At 44.6% G+C, this 21,151-nt stretch overlaps 1 protein-coding gene across 11 annotated transcripts; it reads left to right on the forward strand.

The window, feature by feature from the left end:
* Window positions 1–495: 495 nt before the first annotated feature.
* LOC133107962 (elongation factor 1-gamma-like) lies at window positions 496–11,108 on the forward strand. Of its 11 annotated transcripts, none has more exons than XM_061217316.1 (11): window positions 496–636; window positions 2,988–3,143; window positions 3,398–3,458; window positions 6,078–6,220; window positions 6,805–6,948; window positions 7,147–7,270; window positions 7,485–7,705; window positions 7,739–7,821; window positions 8,266–8,438; window positions 9,764–9,888; window positions 10,495–11,108. In XM_061217316.1, the coding sequence occupies exons 1-11, from the start codon at window positions 631–633 to the stop codon at window positions 10,651–10,653; spliced, it is 1,395 nt and encodes a 464-aa protein (XP_061073300.1). In that variant the 5' UTR covers window positions 496–630; the 3' UTR covers window positions 10,654–11,108. The 11 variants fall into 11 exon arrangements, with proteins under 11 accessions (XP_061073300.1, XP_061073302.1, XP_061073301.1 ...); XM_061217318.1 differs by having other exon boundaries at window positions 7,485–7,678; XM_061217317.1 differs by having other exon boundaries at window positions 7,485–7,651; window positions 7,706–7,821.
* Window positions 11,109–21,151: the final 10,043 nt, after the last annotated feature.

Below are 21,151 nucleotides of genomic sequence, written 5' to 3' on the forward strand. Positions count from 1 at the left end.
GCTTGCAGGTCTACAGTAAATGTAACTATTGAGGAATATCTATTTTGATAGAAGTCCTTCTCTCGTGTGTGGCCGAAGTTGGCCTATTCTGTTACCGAAAAGGGGCGTGTGTGAACTGGAAGGAGGGCAGGTGATGGGCCTGTGCTGGCCGGTAGCTGCGGAAGGTTGCAAAAATCGAACGGCCCTTCTAAAAAGTAGTTCGCTACAGAGGATTGAAATAAATAAACATTCAAAGGTGGAAAGTCTTGTCATGTGTTTCTTCTACAGCCAGCTGATTTCACTAATTATAGGCGCCCTCCTGGCTAAATAATTGTGCTAATTATCTAGGTGGAACAAAATACTGTGGAGGACTTTTACTCTCTCAACTTGGATATAGCCACCTATCTATTTATATATATATATATATATATATATATATATATATATATATATATATATATATAATTATTATCTATATATTAGATAATAATTTCGTTGAATTGCCGTGGGCGGCCATTGCATTGCATGTTAAAATTAAAACCACGCCCTGAATCTCGCACTTTATTACAAGCGGTCCCTGTCCATCATTAGCCTGTTTTACCCCTAAACGAAGGAGGACTGTGGGTGTCTGCAGTTGTGCAAGCAGCAAAGATGGCGGTAGGCTACGTCGACATTAGGCTACATTTCAGGACCGTAAAGTAGATTTTCTTGTAATTAATATGAATTTAAGGTAAGTTAACATCTTTAGTTGGCTACTGAGGAAATGCAGTCGGTTATATAAATTGTTAAATAAGTTTCACAGCGATATTTGCTGGTATACGTGGCTCATTGATTCAGATGCAGCTTCAACTTTTTCGATTCAACTGAAAAGCGGCTCAAGTTCTTGGTCTTGAAGATAATCAGTGTGCCTCTTGTGCGAGTAACAATGCTGTAAATGATCGGAAAATGCTGCTCAAATTTGAACAGAATGACACGTTTGCTATTGCAGGGCGATTTAAAAATATCCATGTGCAAATTAATTCTGGTGTTCCAATAGTTTAACTGCGGTCAATTTAGTTGGCTTACCGTTAACTAACAATAGAACGCTGGTTGGTTGATATGAGTTGTAGCCCTATGTTGAATGTCGGCCTCAAGTGTGGCAGTCCCACTAGGCTATTCTTGCATTGTCCAGTGGATGTGTCCAAAATGTTTATTCATTAAATGCTTCATTTTCATTCACCAACAATAGAATAAGCGTCACACGCTCCGCTTAATCCATCGATATCATTGCCGAGCCGCTTGTCTCTAAGGTGACATTGCATTGGTGGGGTTTTTGCTGGTTTAAAAGCACTTGCGGTGTCCTTTTGGAATTCAAGAAATGTAACCCTTTAATAGTTTTGAGCCAGCGCAGACACGTCAGCACGTTACTTAACTTTTACCATGGCGTTAACTTTGGAGACGCCGGCGATGTAGCCGGACAATATCCCGTCTCTAGTTGCTGTCACACTGAGAGAAGTTCCAAGAATTCTATAATAAGAGCAGAGATTCCATCCTACGATTAGTTACCACGTCATCCGACATCCACGCGCAGAATTTGAGGATGGTGGAGCAAATGGCTGAAGACTAATCGTGGCGTTACGGACGGGTGTGAACTTTGCCTATTTATTAGGTATGCGAAACCGTTTGAGAGCGGTAGAAAAAGTGATGCCATTTTAACGGTGCACTTAATTAGCTTAGGCTACTTTATCCACATGCAAGTAGAGGAGATCCGGGTCCATTGTGACACTTTTTTCCCCCTTTTACCCGATTGCTAAGAGACCGCTTGCATAAGTGACAATTTTGTGTGGAATATTTTCAGTCCATGAACTAGGCGATTTATTATGTTTATTAAACTCGAACGGAAACGTGAGGGGTACAGTTTCACTTCGGAACTTCGTTTGTTTTACTTCGAGAGGTCTGTTACTAGTTTAAAATGAAAATAAGTTTGGGATTAATTCATTCTTCTCATTAATTGTATCTTATATTTCGGTTCGTGTTTCCACATTCCATTGCTAAATATCCTGTTAGCGAAGGGTCTTACTGGCTTGACACTTTCAGTGAAAAAGAATATCGACTAAATTTTATTCTTTAGCTACGTTATGATTTGTTCACAACAAAACACATGACAGTCGCTGAAATATAACCGTGATACTTAAAAAAACAAAACGACAAAAAACAAACCCCTTCTCATGACGTTGGTGAACGGAGAACGAAATGAACATGAAACTGGACCGTTGAAATCCGAGGTAAGAGGGTGTGTATGGGGGTGAGCAGTGTGATTTACAACAGGCTCGCCTGTTTCTGATCGGGCGAAAACATTTGTCCCCGTGTCACGACAGACCCCGCAGTCTCCTAATATTTAGTATCGAAGGTGACGCTGTAAATGGTGACTGTACAGACTGAATGAAGTAATGTTAAAACCATTTGTGGTTAGAGTGCTACGTGTATTGGATTCCGATGCTCCTGTTGGTTGTTCATTAGACGCCCATTGTCTGTGGTCGTAGCAGCTGTCACATTTCACGATTTTGGCCGGTAATATCTGACACTGCCAATCTTCTGTCGGGGGCTAAGATTCAGTAAGTCGGATGTCTGTGAATGTCACACTGAGAGCTCCAAGATTCTTCTACGATTTGGAAATTGTCTGCGACTGCAGAATCGTGGCAAAATCCCCAGTGTATAGCCAGCTTGATTCGCGGGCCTAACCGCGCACACAGAAAGGCCATTGTCTCTGCACTGTTTCCACTTGTAATTACATATTGTAGATTCTAAACGTCGTGCGTTGCTTCCAAAGCCATTTGTAACTGAGCGTGTCTGGAACGAAACTTTGGATTAATTTTTAAATGATTGTTCCAAACCAGCGTTTTGCTGTATTTTCAAGATGGAAAACTGAACACCCAATACACACTGCCTTGCGTTTTGAAATGCATTGCTGTTTCCTGTGAAGGTCACATCTATTCTTGTCTAATGCCTGTCTGTTATCCACCATGTAGACTCTGTACAGTCCCCCTGACTTCTGGAGGTCTTACCCTATCCTCATATCTGCTCAGTACAGTGGGGCCCAGATTACAATGGTCCCTTCTCTCCCTGACTTTAAAGGGGAGGACAGCCAGGAGACCGACCACTTGTCTAAGTTCCCCTTCAGAAAGGTGAGTTTTTTATTTTTTTTTAAATATTTTTTTAAATTAAATTAATTTATTTTCCTTGAAGTGAAAAGTTATTAAACCGGAAATGCAGTGGTGTCAGAAAGTATGGTCTTGAAATGGTAAACCCAACATTTTATATAATCAATTGGTACTTTATGTAATTGCGTGGAGAGTAATTGGCCTGCTGACCGGTTTGCTTCTGCAGTTGTCATGTAAAACATTTTTTATTAAAAAAAAAAAAAAACGTTTTCCTGTAGGTACCAGCCTTTGAAGAAAATGGTTTTCAGATCCAGGAGGCCACTGCCATTGCTAATTACGGTAAACTTTTCTCAGTCAGAACTGATGCATGGAAGAACAGATAAAGAAGCCATGTAATCATTTACAATCTTTATTTCTTGGATAATCATTAAATAAATCAAGTCTGCCCTCATTAATCTTGTAACTTGAATAGTGTACAGATTTATTATTTTTTGGCATTGAGAAGCTAGCCATGCAATTACAGATGATGTGCCAAATCTGTGTTGCAGTAGAACTTTTATAACACCAGTGGGCAGTGTTGATGCATGGAATCTTGAATAGATTTTTCTGTTTGCGTACAATATTTTCAGGCTTTCCCAATCTGTACAGACCTATTATGAAAACATGGGGGGAAAAATATAGAAATGGGCTACCTTTGTGCTGCATACTTCCATCGTTTGTTTTCTACTTAGTGAATTGCACTCCTTTTGATCATTTAATTTGATCGTACTACATGTTGGAAACCCTAAGTATATACTTATTTGCTTGTGAATTAAACTGAAAACTAAACTGAAATTTGCCTCATGGCAACAATTCTAAAGCATTCAAATTCAGATGTTTAGTTTGATAAATTATTTCTAAAGGACTTAGAAATCCTACAGTTGGGCTACACAGAAGCAGGCTTTAAAAAAAAAATAAAAATAAAAATATGAACAAAATATGACATTCTATTCTGTAAATGAGATGGTGCAACTTCCAGCTTGGTACTGGAATCAATTTTGGGCACATTTGCTCTTCAAATTATGCACAATGTGTTACCCTGACTGCTGAATGAATTCAGGACATGGTCTCGGGTTCTCCATACACGGGCTATGATGACATCTGTCCTTTAATTTTAGCTGCGCTGCTGCCATTTTCCCTTCGTGGTTAGATGAGCAGTAATTGGTTGCATCACAGGGATAAACCTGCCCGGCTCAGGCCCTGTAATTCCAGGGATCAGTCTCCTGGTGCGTGCGTCAGAGCGGAGAGCTTGGTGGGTCTGCGGTATTTGTGACTTTGCTGTAGAAGATGTCTGTGCTGGTACAGCTTGGAGCACGTGAAATGCCAGGCTGTGCTGGGAGAATGCTGTTGGCTGTAGGTTTGATGGGTAATGTTTGCCCGACATGGCGCCTCTGTAGAGATTGTTTGTTTGGTTTAGTTTTTGAAAATCGGCACACGCGCTCCTTCTGTGATTGGATCATTTAACCCATGCTTCCTTAGGGACACAAGGTAGGGTCTTCTGTCTGTTGTGTAATGCACATTGTCCAACTTAATGGTCAGTCTATCCTGTGTGTACAGTAAATTGATAAACGTGGTAGTATTTCACTGTGGTACTTGGTTGTGATTCATGTTGGCTCCAGCTTTGGAGGTGGGGGAGGTGGGGTCCTAAAAATGGTATTTTAAGAATCCATTGGCACCGCGGTTCCACGCTCCAGGCACTCCTCCAGTGCCTGTTGGTTACGTGCCTTTCAGCTGGGTGGGTCCTGATTCGGACTGTCCCCTGGCAGGAAGCCCCCCGCCCTCGACAAGATGTCCTGTTTACAGTGGAGCTGCTGCACCCCATCCACCATGACAGCCCACCCAAATCACTCTGGAAATATTCGGCAAGGCCCTGCTGTTCACCCAGTGGTGGGAAAAGTCCTAATCCACTGTTCAGAGGAAGGGCAGCTATTATGGAGAGAACTGTGACTTTTTTTTTTTTTTTTTGGTCTGTCTGATATCAAGCAGTCTGTACAGTTTAGCCATCTTGAGATTGCATTACTTCTCTCTGATTCAGAAAGGCCTCAAGAGCTGAGACACTCATGTGCTCTGTAGGCTTTTGGCTGTTTAACGTGGAAACTCTGCCAATGCTCATTGCAATGTTTTTGGGTGACCAAGCTTGATATCAGTGGTTCATGGTGCTGATTTTGCTATCCAGTGATTGTTTGTTTCTTGCGGTCACCTTGCATGAAATGGTAATTTACAATAATTCTATAGCATTTTGTCACACAGAACTGCTTTCTCTGGTTGGTCAAACCCTGTTTATAAGGAAAAAGGGGCAAGCCTAATTCTACTTGTTTAGCCAGAGATGCGATACAATGCATGAAGTATTTGTTTGTTTGGCCAGACTTGGCTTGTGCGTCCAGCTGGGAATAGAATAATGGCTTTCTTTGTGAGGTTTAAATTCCTTTCCTGTTTGAGCATCGGGGTGTGCTGTCAGAACAGGGTGGGCTGCGGAGTGGGCGCTGCAAAACTTTCCCTGTTCTACCTTTCAGGCGACCTCTTTGTCTAAACGGCTTTCACAATGGCTTTTTTATTTAGAATGTTCTGGAAGGGCACTGGCGTCAGTAGGGCAGTATTGAACAGCAGAGTGAGGGATGGAGGTGGCCTGCCTGCTTGCCCCAGGTCAGTGCAGTGCAGTGTCTGACAGTGTCCTCCTTGACGGGCTGCCGAACCCTGTTCCTGAAGGTCCATCTCCCTGCGCTTTGTGAGGGATGGAGTGAAAAGCTACACCTCCATTTTCTCAACGGCGAGAGATCTTGAGCTGATGATTGGTAGAACTGTGCCAAATTATGGTCGAAATGAGAACCTGCAGGACTGTAGATTTTCCAGGAAAAGGGTTGGGTAGCCCTGCTTCAGATTCATCCTAGGTCGGCAATATGCTGGATCTGTTTGTTGCAGTGGCCGGCGATGTTCTGCGGGGTGCAGGCCCTCAGGACCAGGCTTTGGTGCAGCAGTGGGTGAATCTTGCCGAGGGGGAGATAATCCCCTCAATGACCACCTGGGTCTACCCAATAATGGGTGTGGCAGCCTATAGTGACAAGGTAAATTTTTCTAAATTAACTTCTCCACTGTGTGTATGTGTGTGTATATATAGCAGTGTAACCTATCCCTTATTGGATTTCATATAAAATCTATAAGGCATGTGATGCCTTTAGGCTTAGGATATGCTCTATTGCAGGGGTCGGCAACCCTGGTCCTGGAGAGCCGCAGGGTGTGCTGGCTTTCGTCTCCACCTTAAAATAAGCAACCGATTCAGACCCAAGAAACCAGGTGAGGTGAGTTAACTGTGCAATCAATGGCTTTCATTGATCAATTAATGCCAAGTAACAACGAAAGCCAGCACACCCTGCGGCTGTCCAGGACCAGGGTTGCCGACCCCTGCTCTATTGGATGATAGAAGTATCAATCAAATGGCTTAATCTAAATGCATAGTTTTATGCACTGCAATGTTGCACAGGTCAGGAAAAAAAGGATTATATCTGGAAAATGAGTCCCATTTGACTCCTGTGGCAAGGTGCTATAAATGCAGGGCTTGGTCTCCTTTGGACAGAGATTGGGTCATGCAATACTCTATTAGAGATTTGATTTGCACCCCTTCATGGTATCTTTGTTTGTTCTGTCATAGGCCTGTGAGAAGGCGAAGGAGGTGCTCCTAGGAGTCCTGTCTGTCCTCAACCAGCACCTCCTCCCACGGACCTTCCTAGTTGGAGACACGGTCACGCTGGCAGACATCTCTGTGGCCTGCGCGCTCCTCCTGCTCTTCACACAGGTCAGGCGATGTAGAGTGGCTGGCATTTACATCTCAGCCCACACAGAGGGGCAGACGTTCGGTCTTGACTCTTTCAATGACCCTTAAGGAGCCTTTGGAACAATTGCCGTTATTTGCTTTCATGCTTTAAGGCGACCTGACATTGTGATTGGTACACACAGCGCGCTCATGCTGATTGTTGGACTTGTGTGTTTACAGGTGATGGAACCCTCGATGCGCCAGCTGTACCTGAACGTGACTCGCTGGTTCTGCACTTGTGTCCACCAGCCTCAGTTCCGCACCGTGCTTGGGGATGTGATTCTGTGCAAGACTGCATCCCCAGGTAAGCCACGCCTTGTCAGATGAAAGCCAAATTAAAGTTTCCACGGGGCGGTCAGACTCTGCAGTTGACTTAAATGTGCCATCAGGTGTAGACCCTCTAGCCCTCCAAACATGGGTTCTAAGACTAGTGCTCTACAAGCTCTCACGGTTTGTTGCAGGCTCATTTTTGTTCCAACTTGGTCTACTCTTTAATGTGGGGTTTCATGCACTTGCAGGCAAGCTTGACGGCAAACCAGCAAGCACTGAGATCATAAAGAACCAACAGCAGGAGGTGAGGTCCTTGTCGGAGGTGGAGGTGCAACAGGTGGAGGTACACAAGCAGCAGGAGGGCGTTCAGCAGGAGGGCGTTCAGCAGGTGGAGCAGCAGCAGCAGGAGCAGCAGGTGGAGCCGCAGCAGCAGGAGCAGCAGGTGGAGCCGCAGCAGCAGGAGCAGCAGGTGGAGCAGCAGCAGGAGCAGCAGCAGCAGCAGCAGGAGGATGGACTGGATCCTACTGAAGAAGCTGTGGCAGCTGAACCCAAAGCCAAAGACCCCTTTGCCTCTCTGCCCAAGAGGTAGAAAACACACTGAACAAACTGCCATTTTTGTCTCTAGTCACAAGGGCAGGGGTTTATTTAAACTTCAGCATGAATGAGCATAGTGGTCCATGGCTTAATGTGAAAGGAGGTAATTGGAAAGCAGTAGGGCCTGTTGGCCTGTAGGTCACTAAGTAGAAGTCCTTTGAATCGTTCTATTCACAGAACATACAAAATCACAGCTTTGTACTTATTGAGGCTATACTGAATCCTTAATGCCAGCACCGTTTCCACCTAGAGGTTGCCCTTACCCCCTGAGCCTGTATTCCGAGTTGGTAAACTGATCGCAGATCGGCATTACTTTAGCCTCATGATGGATAAGTTTAGGATGAAGACTGAATATGATCCTCGCTCACTGGGAAGCTTTGTCAGTGAGCCCCAAGCTCTGTCGAAGATTTTGATTGTCGCGTTTGTGCCCTGCAGCACCTTTGTCCTGGACGAGTTCAAACGGACGTACTCAAACGAGGACACGCTGACTGTGGCACTCCCATACCTGTGGAAGAAGCTGGACCGTGAAGGCTGGTCACTCTGGTACTCTGAGTACAAGTACCCCAGTGAGCTCGGTCAGGTGTTCATGAGCTGTAACCTCATCACAGGTGTGTGTGTCTGCAACAAAGGGCGGCCTGTAGCATAGTGGTTAAGGTACAAGGTCGCTGGTTTGATTCCCAGTGCAGCCACAATAAGATCTGCACAGCTGTTGGGGCCCTTCAGTGAGGCCCTTAACCCTGCATTGCTCCAGGGAAGGATTGTCTCCTGCTTGGTCTAGAATCTACTGTGTGTCGCTCTGGATAAGAGCGTCTGCCAAATACCATTAATGCATCTCATTACCAAAAAGACCCAAAGGAGAAATGTAGCCTTTACTATAGCTTCTTTTTGGGTGAACTAAAATAATTTTTGGGTTAATTCTTGAATGTGACCACCTGCAGTGCTGCTACATGGTCAGATTTTTACAAGATTAGCCCATTACTTACTAGGTACACATTGGGGTTTATGGGAGATTAGGCTCAGTGCTGGCTCTGGTATAGTTCTGAATTTGCGGTTTTCCCATCAAGCTTACTACCAGGATGTAACCCTCCAGGGCTGGGGAGGGCCGCTAAAGGGAAATTATGGTAGATGACCTTTAGATTTTTAATTGTTGGGTCAGACGGTCCATGTGAGGGGGAAGGGGTGAGCAGCTACGTGTCTGACTGCATGCCCTCAAGCATCGACTCTAGACAAGGTCTACCTAGGGCCACTGATATCCATCAACTCTGAGCTCATAGTTGGGTGGTCTGCCGATATGGCTTTTTTTGTGTGTCTGTGTGTGTCTGTGTGTGTCTGTGTGTGTCTGTGTGTTGCACTTTAATTACCAGCCTGCCGGTGTATCAGTGGGCAGGCATGGTGACGAGGGTGCAGACAGCAGTTAGGTGGCCCCCCAGGGATCCACCCGTTGGCCTCCATGCCATGACGGGACCCTGAGGGCCCCAACACTGTGTGTGTGTGTGTGTGTGTGTGTGTGTGTGTGTGTGTGTGTGTGTGTGTGTGTGTGTGTGTGTGTGTGTGTGTGTGTGTGTGTGTGTGTGTGTGTGTGTGTGTGTGTGTGTGTGTGTGTGTGTGTGTGTGAGAGACTCATAATGAAGATAAATTAAATTGAGTACTTGGAATGTGATGGATTGTCAGAATGTGGAGGGGAAACTGCACAAAGCTGGGTTGTTATTCTTTAATCAAAAAAGCCCCCCCCCCGCAGGGAGTAAAAGGGGATGAGTGATGTCATCTGTGAATGGTATTAAGCATCCAAGCCTTGATCTGAACAATTGTTAAGGGAGTGCTAACCTGTAATGGCTCTGGGGAGCCCCCTCTTTCTTCGCTGTACATAACCAATTGAGGACCTGCACCATCTGGCTCCTCCTCCATGAGGGTCTTATCCCCCCCCCCCCCCCAGGAATGTTCCAGAGGCTGGACCGCCTGCGTAAGCATGCCTTTGCCAGCATAGCCCTGCTGGGCACAGACGGGGATAGCTCCATCTCTGGCGTCTGGCTCCTCCGTGGGCAGCAACTGGCCTTTGAGGTGGGTGGCAGTGCCCAGTACTCTCCTGTGCATCTCTAAATGTTGGTGTTCTTTTGGTTTGCGTACGAAAGATCCATTGTCATGTCAGGCAAACATTGTCCTGGTTGCTCTGTACTGACCAGTGTTTGACTGGCATTGGAGTACTGTGTATGCATCCACTGTGAATGGAGTAAATGTGTGGTGGGGTTCATGCATGCAGGCATATGTGCAGCTCAACAGTTTTGAATGCTAGGGCAGCCTGTAGCGTAGTGGTTATGGTAATGGTCGGTGGTTTGAATCCCAGTGTAGCCACAATAAGATCCACACAGCTGTTGAGCAAGGCCCTTAACCCTGCATTGCTCCAGGGGAGGATTGTCTCCGGCAAATCAACTGTACGTCGCTCTGGATAAGAGCGTCTGCCAAATGCCAATAATGTAATGTAATGTAATGTAGGTGTTGGTCAGGTAATGAGGAGGGCTATCAAGTCTTGTCAGTCCAAGCACTAGAACTTTCTCCAGTCACCGTTTCCTTGGTTCTAGCTCCCCTTTACTTGGCCAGAATCTCACTGAGACTGTCTATTCTGACATCTAGATCAGCTCCTAACTCAATCGTTCTGAACTCCCACAGCTGTGTGAGGACTGGCAGGCGGACTATGAGTCTTACTCCTGGAGGAAGCTGGACCCTGAGAGTGAGGAGACTTGCACCTTGGTCAGGGAGTACCTAAGCTGGCAGGGCGACTTCAAGCACGTGGGCAAGTCTTTCAACCAAGCCAAGATCTTCAAGTGAAGCTCCAATGAAATTCACCCCCCAACCCCGCTTAACAAAGGCACCTTTAAAAAAATAAAAATAAAATGATGATGATGATAATCAAAAAAGGAAATTCCATTTGAGAAGTGATACTTTGGTGTGGCATATTGTCACAGTTGGTAGTTTCCAGCATTACACTGCCTACCTTGCTTTACTGCTTGCCTGCACAGAATATTCCAAAGGTTCATGACATGTGTGACCTGTCATTGAATGTAGAGCCAGTTGGTTCATTTTGCTGCTAGTGTTTTGTTCACGGTCAGAGTACTGTATAGATGTGATTTCCCCCTCCCTGATGGTCATGTGATGCTCAGTTTGACTGACTGTTTTTGTCATGTTTTGTGTAAGTGGTGAAGAGCCTTAAATCAGCTTCTCAGGCCCAAACTCATGTAACTGAATGTCCTCTACCTCTGCTAATAAATTGAAACTGCACTGGACTGTAGTCTGTGACTCTCTGTTTTGGGTAATTTCTCCTTTTAATGTGTAACATTTTTTTGTAATTCTTCATATCCAACCTCCTCCCCAATCCCTCCGCTTAAGCTGCACTGCACTGCACCCCCTTTCTGGAGGGATCCGCATGCACACGCCCCTCCTCTGGTTGATGCTGCAGGGACCTGAGCTTGCTTCCACCTCTTTATCTGACTTCATTAGCACAAGTGGGTTTGTTAATCAATGAATAGTGTGCCCTCAAGGATTTCAATGTGCTCTTCTATGAAAACCAGCACATGTGGAATCAATTTTCTGGAGCTCTTTTCTGTCTGAAAGAAACCGTGTTAGACTGGCATTAATGGCGTCAATTGTCAGCAGATTAATTTTAGTCTTTTAATTTTTTTTAATCCATGGAGTTCTGTTGAACATTACCCTAGTGTAATTAAAATCTTGTTATGGGTTTAAAAAAATCTTTACTAAAATTGGTGTGAGACTGGTGGTGTCCTACAGCATAAATGTAAAATATTAGAAACTTTATTTATATAGCACCTTTCATACATAAAATGTAGCTCAAAGTGCTTTACATTAAGCCAATTACAAAGAATTAGAGGCAACACAAATGGAAAATAAACACTGGAAATGTGTGCCTCCCTCAAGTGAGATGACACTGATTGTGGGACTATATACTGCAATTCCACACAGCCAACCAAAAAAAATAAATGTATTTGACTTTAAAGACCACCAAAAGTTCTAAAGACCTGCTAGACATGGCGCAAAGTTAAGAGCAAGAAATAAAAATAAGCTGTTAGATATAGCTCAGAAGATGAAATAAAATTTAAAAAATAAGAAAAATAAGGAGAGGATAATCAAAGTAGTGCTGCTAGATAAGCCCTAAATGAAAAAGGTAGGTTTTCAGTTGCCTTTTAAAAATGTCCACTGAGCTGTTCTGATATTAATTGGCAGGGTGTTCCATAATTTAGGGGCATAATGATTAAAAGCAGCATCCCCAATTTTCTTTTGTGAACCACGGGGAACAATTAATAAACCAGCTGCAGACGACCTGAGGGCTCGTGAAGGGACATAAAACAACAATGAGTCTGAAATGTAAGGAGGAGCGAAACCATTCAGAGCTTTGTGGACAAGTAAAATAATCTTAAAATTATTCTAAAAGATACAGGGAGCCAATGCAGTGCAGCTAAAACAGGAGTAATGTGAACTCGCTTCCTTGTTTTTATTAAAAGTCTCGCATTATTTCTGAATTAATTGTAGTCTTTCAATTTATTTTTTTGGAAGTCTAAAATTACACCCAGGCTGGTTACTTCTGATTTAACCTGGGGAGTCAAATTTCCTAACCTGTTATAAAGTGCATCCCTTTTAGCTTTGGGGTCAACTAGAAGCCTTATCTTCATTTAACTTAAAAAAATTGTTGTTCATCCATTGATTAATTGCAGACAGACAGGTAGTCAAGAAACATAATGCATTTGGATCATTTGGCTCAACTGATCAGCATAGCTGTGGAAATTAACAGTGTTCTCTGATGACATGACCTAAGGGAAGCATATACAATGAAAAAGCTCCCTTGTGCAACACCAAAAGATATGTCATATTTTTCAGACGTGATTTCCAAGATTAATATAAAATTGTCTCCCTGTAAAAAAATTGAAAAGAAGGTTGACGCCATTCGCAATTCCTTCTCCCAACCTTCTCCCCCCCGCTGACCCTCCTACCTTCCCCAACTCCTTAGCCTCCTTTTCTCCCCTCTCTGACTCCGACACATTGAAACTCCTCACGTCCCACCTCCCGACCACCTGTCCTCTTGACCCCATCCCCTATCCCCTATCCAATGACATTCTCCCTTTTCTCTCCTCTCTAATCAACACCTCCCTCTCTTCCGGCACCACGCCCTCTTCCCTGAAGAGGGCCAGAGTCACTCCCCTGCTCAAAAAACCTACTCTTGACCCCTCTGCCCTGAACAACTACCGGCCTGTCTCTCTTCTTCCCTTTCTCGCTAAAACTGAAGAAACAAGAAAGCCACCCAGCTCCTAGTCCAGGCGCTCGTCATTTCCCGCCTGGATTACTGCAACTCCCTCCTAGCCGGTCTCCCAGCGTGTGCCATCAAGCCCCTCCAGCTGATCCAGAATGCTGAGCCCGCCTGATCACCAGTCAGCCCTGGTCGGCTCATGTCACCCCGCTTCTCATTGGCATCCACTGACTTCCTATTGCCACACGCATCCGATTCAAGGCCCTAGTGTTGGCATTTCAGGCTGCTAAGGGGACTGCCCCACCTTACATACAATCCTTGATCACTCCCTACTCCCCAGCTAGACCATTGCAGTCTGCCAGCTCTGGTGGCCTTGTGGTTCCCTCATTACGAGCACCTGGCGGTCGAGCTGCTCGTTCACGCCTGTTTTCCATTCTGGTTCCCCAGTGGTGGAATGACTTGCCTACCACTGTCGGGACAGCAGAATCCCTCCCCCTATTTCGACGCAGACTCAAAACACACCTTTTCAAACTGTACCTTAGTCCTCCCTCCTGATTTCCCCCGCCCCCCCCTTTCTGATATCCCTATCCTCCTTGTCTAACCCAAAAAAATAAAAATAATAATTGCACTTATGATGACGACTATATGTTTAGAACAGCATTCCATGTGTATTTTCCTAGTTATGGATGTGATGCTTTGACTTGTGGAAGAACCTATGCACTTGTAAATCGCTTTGGATTAAAAGCGTCTGCCAAATGACAAAAATGTAAATGTAAATATGTTTGCAACCTGTTAAGAATGCATTCCGGAGAGACCAACCCCGTTTTCCAGGTGATTGATTAGAATATTGTGGTTAATTGTGTCAAAAGCTGCACTCAAATCTAAATTAGAACTGAAACCTTGTTAGAATCAGCACTGAGTCTAAGATAATTAACCATCTTAGTTAGAGCGGTCTTTGTACTGTGATTAGATCTGACTGGTCATCTACAGTACTGTTTTCCTTCAGAAAGATGGTAAGTTGGTTAAAAACTACCTTTTCAAGTATCTTGCCCATGAACGGTAAGTTGGATATAGGTCTGCAGTTGCTTAAGACATTAGAATCTAAATTTGATTCTTCAGAAGAGGTTTCACAATTGCAGTTTTAAAAGCCGTGGGAAAAATTCCAGTCTCCAGAGATGTGTTGACTATCTTAAGAACAGTTGTGGAGACACTTAAAAGCTTTTTTAAAAAATGTGGTAGGAACAGGGTCAAAATGACAGGTTGAAGGTTTACTCTGTACTACAATTTTACAGAGCTCTGCCTCAGAAATACTTGTAAAGCTTCTAATCGTGGCTGGCTTGTTACAGGGCAGATCATCTAAATTACCAGTGTTTCTAACAATACCAGCTCTAATCGTTGTTACTTTATCATTTGAAAAAATAAGCAAATTCCTCACACTTTGAGGGAGAAGCTTGGCAAGAATGTCAGAGACTGGCCTGGGATTTAATAATCGATCAATAGTTGAAAACAGTACCCTAGAGTTGCTGCCATTGTCTGCAATGGCTCTTCTCTCAGTGCGTACACCATTATTAAAGTTACTAACGCATTCCTTGAGGATGCTGCGATGAATCTCTATTCTGGTTGTTCTCCATTTTCTTTCCGTTCATCGACATAATCGCTTCAGCTCACGGATCGTGTTATTTATCCATGGAGCCACTTTATCACAGAGCTTCTTTTTTTGTCTTGACTGGGGCGACTTTGTTCAACATGTTACTTAAATAGCTATTAAAGGCATCAACCATTTCATATATTGAGCATTCTCAGGACATAGATCCGAGGATTTCACAAGCTCTGAAAGCTTTTGTTCTACGGTAGCATCTAAATATCGCTTGTGAATTGTTATTTCTTTTTTGTTACTTGAGGCATTTCGCAGAACATCAAAGTACACAAAGTAATCATCAGAAACAGTAATGTAGGACACTGAAACTTTGTTGACACATATTCCCTGTGAAACTACCAAGTCAAGCGTACTACCAGGTGACATGTTGAATTAGTTCAAAGTTGTCTAATAGATTCATAAATTCCATAGCCTTGGAGTCGGCACTATTATTAATATGAATATTCATGTCTATATTCATATTCATATTATATAAAATCATATAAAATGATTTGGTCATAACTAGAGCGCACAATGCACATAAGCTCAGAGAACTCGAAAAGAAATACTGAGGATTGCTTTGTTGGCCTATATACTGTTAAAATAAGCATGACTGGGTCAGCCTTAAGCACAAAGGAAAGATATTCAAAAGATGGAAATGTACCTGTTTTTGAGTTTTTTTAGTTTTTTTAATTAAGTCTCTGGTCCTTTTTTGTGTGGAAAACTGCCTAAAATAACTGTTCCATTTCCAGTTTCTCCTCCCAGGATGGAGGAGAAATGCAATGCAAGTTATTTGGATGTAGTTACACCCAACACCCAACACACTACCACATACTTGTAAGAATTTTCAGTAATGTTTCCATGGCCCCAGCACATTCTGCCACATCTTTATTTTTGTTGAAGTTGAAGACCCTCACCCTAAACACGGCAGTCTGTTTACAGTGGCCGAGCAGGGGAATGTGTTTTCCTTTACATAATGTTGAAACTGATTTGGGAGTCCAGTCACATGGCTCCCTGGCTAGGTTTCGCTAAGCCCTGTAACAAGGCCTGCAACAGCCACAGCTAAACCCATCCTGTCCCAGACAAAGGGTCGGGGCTTTGTTAGTGGGGTCCAAAGTGCTGACTGCGGGCTTGAGCTAATGCAGTCATTTCTGTCCGGTCTCTCTCGTCCCCCCTCTCTCTCCTCTTGCCCGGCCGGGGGCTGAGTCTGAGTCAGCCAGAGCACCTATGGTCCTGGGGCGCAGTGGCCACGCTCCGTCTCCCTCACAAACTGCCAGTTTGCTTGCATACATTTCTGTGTGTTCTTTTCTTGTTTGTGACGCGTCTCTCCTTGGACAATGTGCGATTGTCTTCGCGGGATATTCAGAGTCACCTGGACACCCTCTTCCAGTGCCGGTGGGTCAGATGGTGGTTGGGGGGGGGGGGGGGGGGGGGGGGGGTGTTTGTCAGTACAGATGTACAGAATATGGGAAAAAGTGTGTTCTTTTTCATATTTGATTGGCTGATTTGAATGTTTAATTCTTTATTTACCAAGTTGTACAGTACTCCCTCTGCTGGACAGCTTGTGGTCAATACGGGGTTTCATTCATTTGATGTTGCTGACCACCAAACATGTGTAATTGGTTTACAGCGAGTGTAGCTGTCCATAGCATTTCACATTATGTATTTACTCTTATCCGCGGCAACTTCAAAATGTATTGTTCATTACAGATGGTAAATGTACATAGTTTAACAATCGCACAACCTCATAACACCTGCATTTGGAGCTCAGAGTCCATATCAATAATTACAAGGTAAATAAGACACGCATCACACACAGAGCTGCTTTGTACATTTCCAACCAAGCAATGTCATGTTTAACTACTGTACATTGGTCCATTTTAGCAGGGCCATTCCAAACACTTATTAAAAGTCCTGTTGTAGTCACAGGTGTGTGCATTATTGGAGATGGACCAAGCTGACTTTCAAGTTGCGGCAACTTCCTGTGCAGACCCATTGTAAAAATTCTGTGTACTACTTGCCCCCAGTTTCTGAACATCAAGGCTGCTTCCAAAACACTAGCAGAATCTTCATCAAGGCTCTCTAACCCTGTTCCTGGAGCTCTACCATCTGGCAGGTTTTCATTTCAACCCCACTTTGGAACACCTGATTCTACCAATTAACAGCACAATGAGATATCTAGCTGTTTAATTAACTGTTGCATTGTTAGGGTTGATGATTTCATCTTGGCTGGTTCACACTGTGATTTCAGTTAGGCTGGTTTGCACTGCGATTTCAGTGGGGCTGGTTTGTGCTGTGATTTCAGGATAGCTTGTTTGCCCTGATTTCAGCTTTTGCACTGTGATTTCAGTAATGCTGGTTCATGCTGTGATTTCTGTGTGGCTGGTTTATACTATGATTTCAGTGATTCTGGTTTGTGTTGTGATTTCAGTGTGGCTGGCATGCACTGTTTCTGGGTAGCTGGTTTGCCCCAATTTCAGCAAGTCTGGTTTGTATTGTGATTTCAGTGAGGCTGTTACATGCTGTGATTTCAGTGTGGTCGGTTTGTACTGCAATTTCAGTGAGGATGGTATGCACTGTGATTTCAGTGAGGATGGTTCACCCTGTGATTCCAGTGTGGCTGGTTTGTGCTGTGATTTCAGTGAGGCTGGTATGCACTGTGATTTCAGTGTGGCTGTTTTGTGCTGTGATTTCAGTGTGGCTGGTTTGTACTATGATTTCAGTGTGGCTGGTTTTCGGCTGTGATTTCATTGTGGCTGGTTTGTGATGTGATTTCAATGTGGCTGGTTTTGGCTGTGATTTCATTGCAGCTGGTTCACACCATGATTTCAGTGTGGCTGGTATGCACAGTGATTTAATTGTAGCGGATTCACACTGTGATTTTACTGAGACTGGTGTGCTCTATGATTTCAGCATGGCTAATTTGTGCTGTAATTTCAGTGCGGCTGATTTGTGCTGTGATTTCAGTGTGGATGGCTTGTCATGTGATTTCAGTGTGGCTGGTTTGTGCTGTGATTTCAGTGTGGCTGGTTTGTACTGCAATTTCAGTGAGGATGGTATGCACTGTGATTTCAGTGAGGATGGTATGCACTGTGATTTCAGTGAGGATGGTTCACCCTGTGATTCCAGTGCGGCTGGTTTGTGCTGTGATTTCAGTGAGGCTGGTATGCACTGTGATTTCAGTGTGGCTGTTTTGTGCTGTGATTTCAGTGTGGCTGGTTTGTACTATGATTTCAGTGTGGTTGGTTTCTGCTGTGAATTCAGCATGGCTGTGATTTCATTGTGGCTGGTATGTACTGTGATTTCAGCATGGCTGGTTTGCACTGATTTTAGTGTGGCTGGTTTGTAATGTGATTTCAGGGTAGCTGGTTCATGCTGTGATTTCAGTGTGGCTGGTTTGTGATGTGATTTCAGTGTGGCTGGTTTTTGGCTGTGATTTCATTGTGGCTGGTTTGTGATGTGATTTCAATGTGGCTGGTTTTGGCTGTGATTTCATTGCGGATGGTTCACACCGTGATTTCAGTGTGGCTGGTATGCACTGTGATTTAATTGTAGCGGATTCACACTGTGATTTTACTGAGGCTGGTGTGCTCTATGATTTCAGCATGGCTAATTTGTGCTGTAATTTCAGTGCGGCTGATTTGTGCTGTGATTTCAGTGTGGATGGCTTGTCATGTGATTTCAGTGTGGCTGGTTTGTGCTGTGATTTCAGTGTGGCTGGTTTGTGCTGTGAATTCAGCATGGCTATGATTTAATTGTGGCTGGTATGCAGTGATTTCAGCATGGCTAGTTTGCACTGATTTTAGTGTGGCTGGTTTGGGATGTGATTTCAGGGTAGCTGATTCATGCTGTGATTTCAGTATAGCTGGTTTGTGCTGTGATTCCAGTGCAGATGGTTTGTGCTGTGATTTCAGTGAGGCTGTTTTGTGCTGTGATTTCAGTGTGGCTGGTTTGTACTATGATTTCAGTGTGGTTGATTTCTGCTGTGAATTCACACCATGATTTCAGTGTGGCTGGTATGCAGTGATTTAATTGTAGCGGATTCACACTGTGATTTTACTGAGACTGGTGTGCTCTATGATTTCAGCATGGCTAATTTGTGCTGTAATTTCAGTGCGGCTGATTTGTGCTGTGATTTCAGTGTGGATGGCTTGTCATGTGATTTCAGTGTGGCTGGTTTGTGCTGTGATTTCAGTGTGGCTGGTTTGTACTGCAATTTCAGTGAGGATGGTATGCACTGTGATTTCAGTGAGGATGGTATGCACTGTGATTTCAGTGAGGATGGTTCACCCTGTGATTCCAGTGCGGCTGGTTTGTGCTGTGATTTCAGTGAGGCTGGTATGCACTGTGATTTCAGTGTGGCTGTTTTGTGCTGTGATTTCAGTGTGGCTGGTTTGTACTATGATTTCAGTGCGGCTGATTTGTGCTGTGATTTCAGTGTGGATGGCTTGTCATGTGATTTCAGTGTGGCTGGTTTGTACTGTGATTTCAGTGTGGTTGATTTCTGCTGTGAATTCAGCATGGCTGTGATTTCATTGTGGCTGGTATGCACTGTGATTTCAGCATGGCTGGTTTGCACTGATTTTAGTGTGGCTGGTTTGTGATGTGATTTCATGGTAGCTGGTTCATGCTGTGATTTCAGTGTGGCTGGTTTGTGATGTGATTTCAGTGTGGCTAGTTTCGGCTGTGATTTAATTGTGGCTGGTTCACACTGTGATTTCAGTGTGGCTGGTATGCACTGTGATTTAATTTAGGCGGATTCACACTGATTTTACTGAGACTGGTGTGCTCTATGATTTCAGCATGGCTAATTTGTGCTGTCATTTCAGTGCAGCTGATTTGTGCTGTCATTTCAGTGTGGATGGCTTGTCATGTGATTTCAGTGCGGCTGGTTTGTGCTGTGATTTGAGTGTGGCTGGTTTCTGCTGTGAATTCAGCATGGCTATGATTTAATTGTGGCTGGTATGCAATGATTTCAGCATGGCTGGTTTGCACTGATTTCAGTGTGGCTGCTTTGTGATGTGATTTCAGTGAGGCTGGTTTACAATGTGATTTCAGTATAGCTGGTTTGTGCTGTGATTTCAGTGTGGCTGGTTTACAATGTGATTTCAGTTTGACAGGTTTGTGATGTGATTTCATTGTGGCTGATTCACATTGTCATTTAATTGTGGCGGGTTAACAATGTGATTTCAGTGAGGCTAGTATGCACTGTGATTTCAGCATGGCTGGTTTGTGCTGTGATTTCAGTGTGGCTGGTTTGTGCTGTGATTTCAGTGTGACAGGTTTGTGATGTGATTTCAGTGTGGCTGGTTTGTGATGTGATTTCAGTGTGACAGGTTTGCGATGTGATTGAAGTATGACTGGTCTGCGCTGTGATTTCTGTGCAGTAGTTGGTGCTGCGATTTCAGCATATGCATGTGTTTCACACTTCCAGGTGACCTCACGTGACCAGCTAATAGAGTCATCATCTTACCACAGGGTGCCTCTCTGAGGTGGTTCTTTCACACGTTTCCCCTACAGCCAGCATCCAGCGCCCGTCAGGCAGCTCTGGTTTCCTGGCACCGCGATTCGCTGACGAGGGGATTATTAGAATGCCCCACTGATGCCAAGGGATCCGCCCGTCCCGGTCCGCCACCCCCCAAGCCAGTTAAATCCCAGTTTTGTGTTCCAATAGAAGGCAACAATGGTGGAGTTAGTTCAATACAAATAGCCTGATCCACTGGCAGGCTTCCCTGGCATGCCTGCTCCTCTGTGTGGCGATTGAGACTGGCTGGGCCACCTGTGTCTCAGATGTCAGGGCCCCCCATGGGCAGGGCCGCTCCCGGTGGCTCTTGGGGAGTCATGGCGGGCGGCTCCCTGCCCGTTCTGTCCCTGGCACAGAGTCAAAGACCTCCAAAAACAAACGGTGGACACGCGTCCTGGAGAACTCCGAGCTGAGGTCCAACACGCCCCGTCAAAACAACAGCTGCTACTGTCAAGAAAACAGAATAACACTTTTCCTGTCGGGAGAGGGGCTCTGGTGGATCTTAATCTCAGTGTTTTTGTATGCATATATTTAGCCCTGGTGGCCACCCATCTCTTTCCTGTTTTTGAAGTGTTTTTGTTTATGTTTTAAAATTGGACTCAGCAGAGACTTCCATCAATGCCCAAATGCCCTCAGCCTGATTGCTTGTATGTCAAGCAAAGCACGCAGAGTTATTTTTTATTATTTTTTATTTTTTCTAAAATCAGAAACCATGCTACTAATGAGGCCGCCCCCTGCCGCTGCTGGACCCAAGCACCGCCCCTCCCCTCTGCTGTCCTCCCTCCTAATTTGGGGGCATCCCGGTTCAGGTTGCCACGGGGCTGCCCCGGCCAATCCCCACACAGGCTGCCTCCCCTTGCAGTGGCTGATGGGCAGGGCCACATCTCCTCAGGGAGGGCACAGTTGAGGA

Source organism: Conger conger, chromosome 13 (genome assembly GCF_963514075.1).
Source record: "Conger conger chromosome 13, fConCon1.1, whole genome shotgun sequence".
NCBI classification, from domain to species: domain Eukaryota; kingdom Metazoa; phylum Chordata; class Actinopteri; order Anguilliformes; family Congridae; genus Conger; species Conger conger.

Bases quoted from the DNA above. Each gene is read 5' to 3' on its own strand.
- LOC133107962 (XM_061217315.1), top strand. The intron at 7,822-8,265 runs GTAGAAAACACA...TGTGCCCTGCAG, and splicing joins TTTGCCTCTCTGCCCAAGAG to CACCTTTGTCCTGGACGAGT. The intron at 9,889-10,494 runs GTGGGTGGCAGT...GAACTCCCACAG, and splicing joins GGCAGCAACTGGCCTTTGAG to CTGTGTGAGGACTGGCAGGC.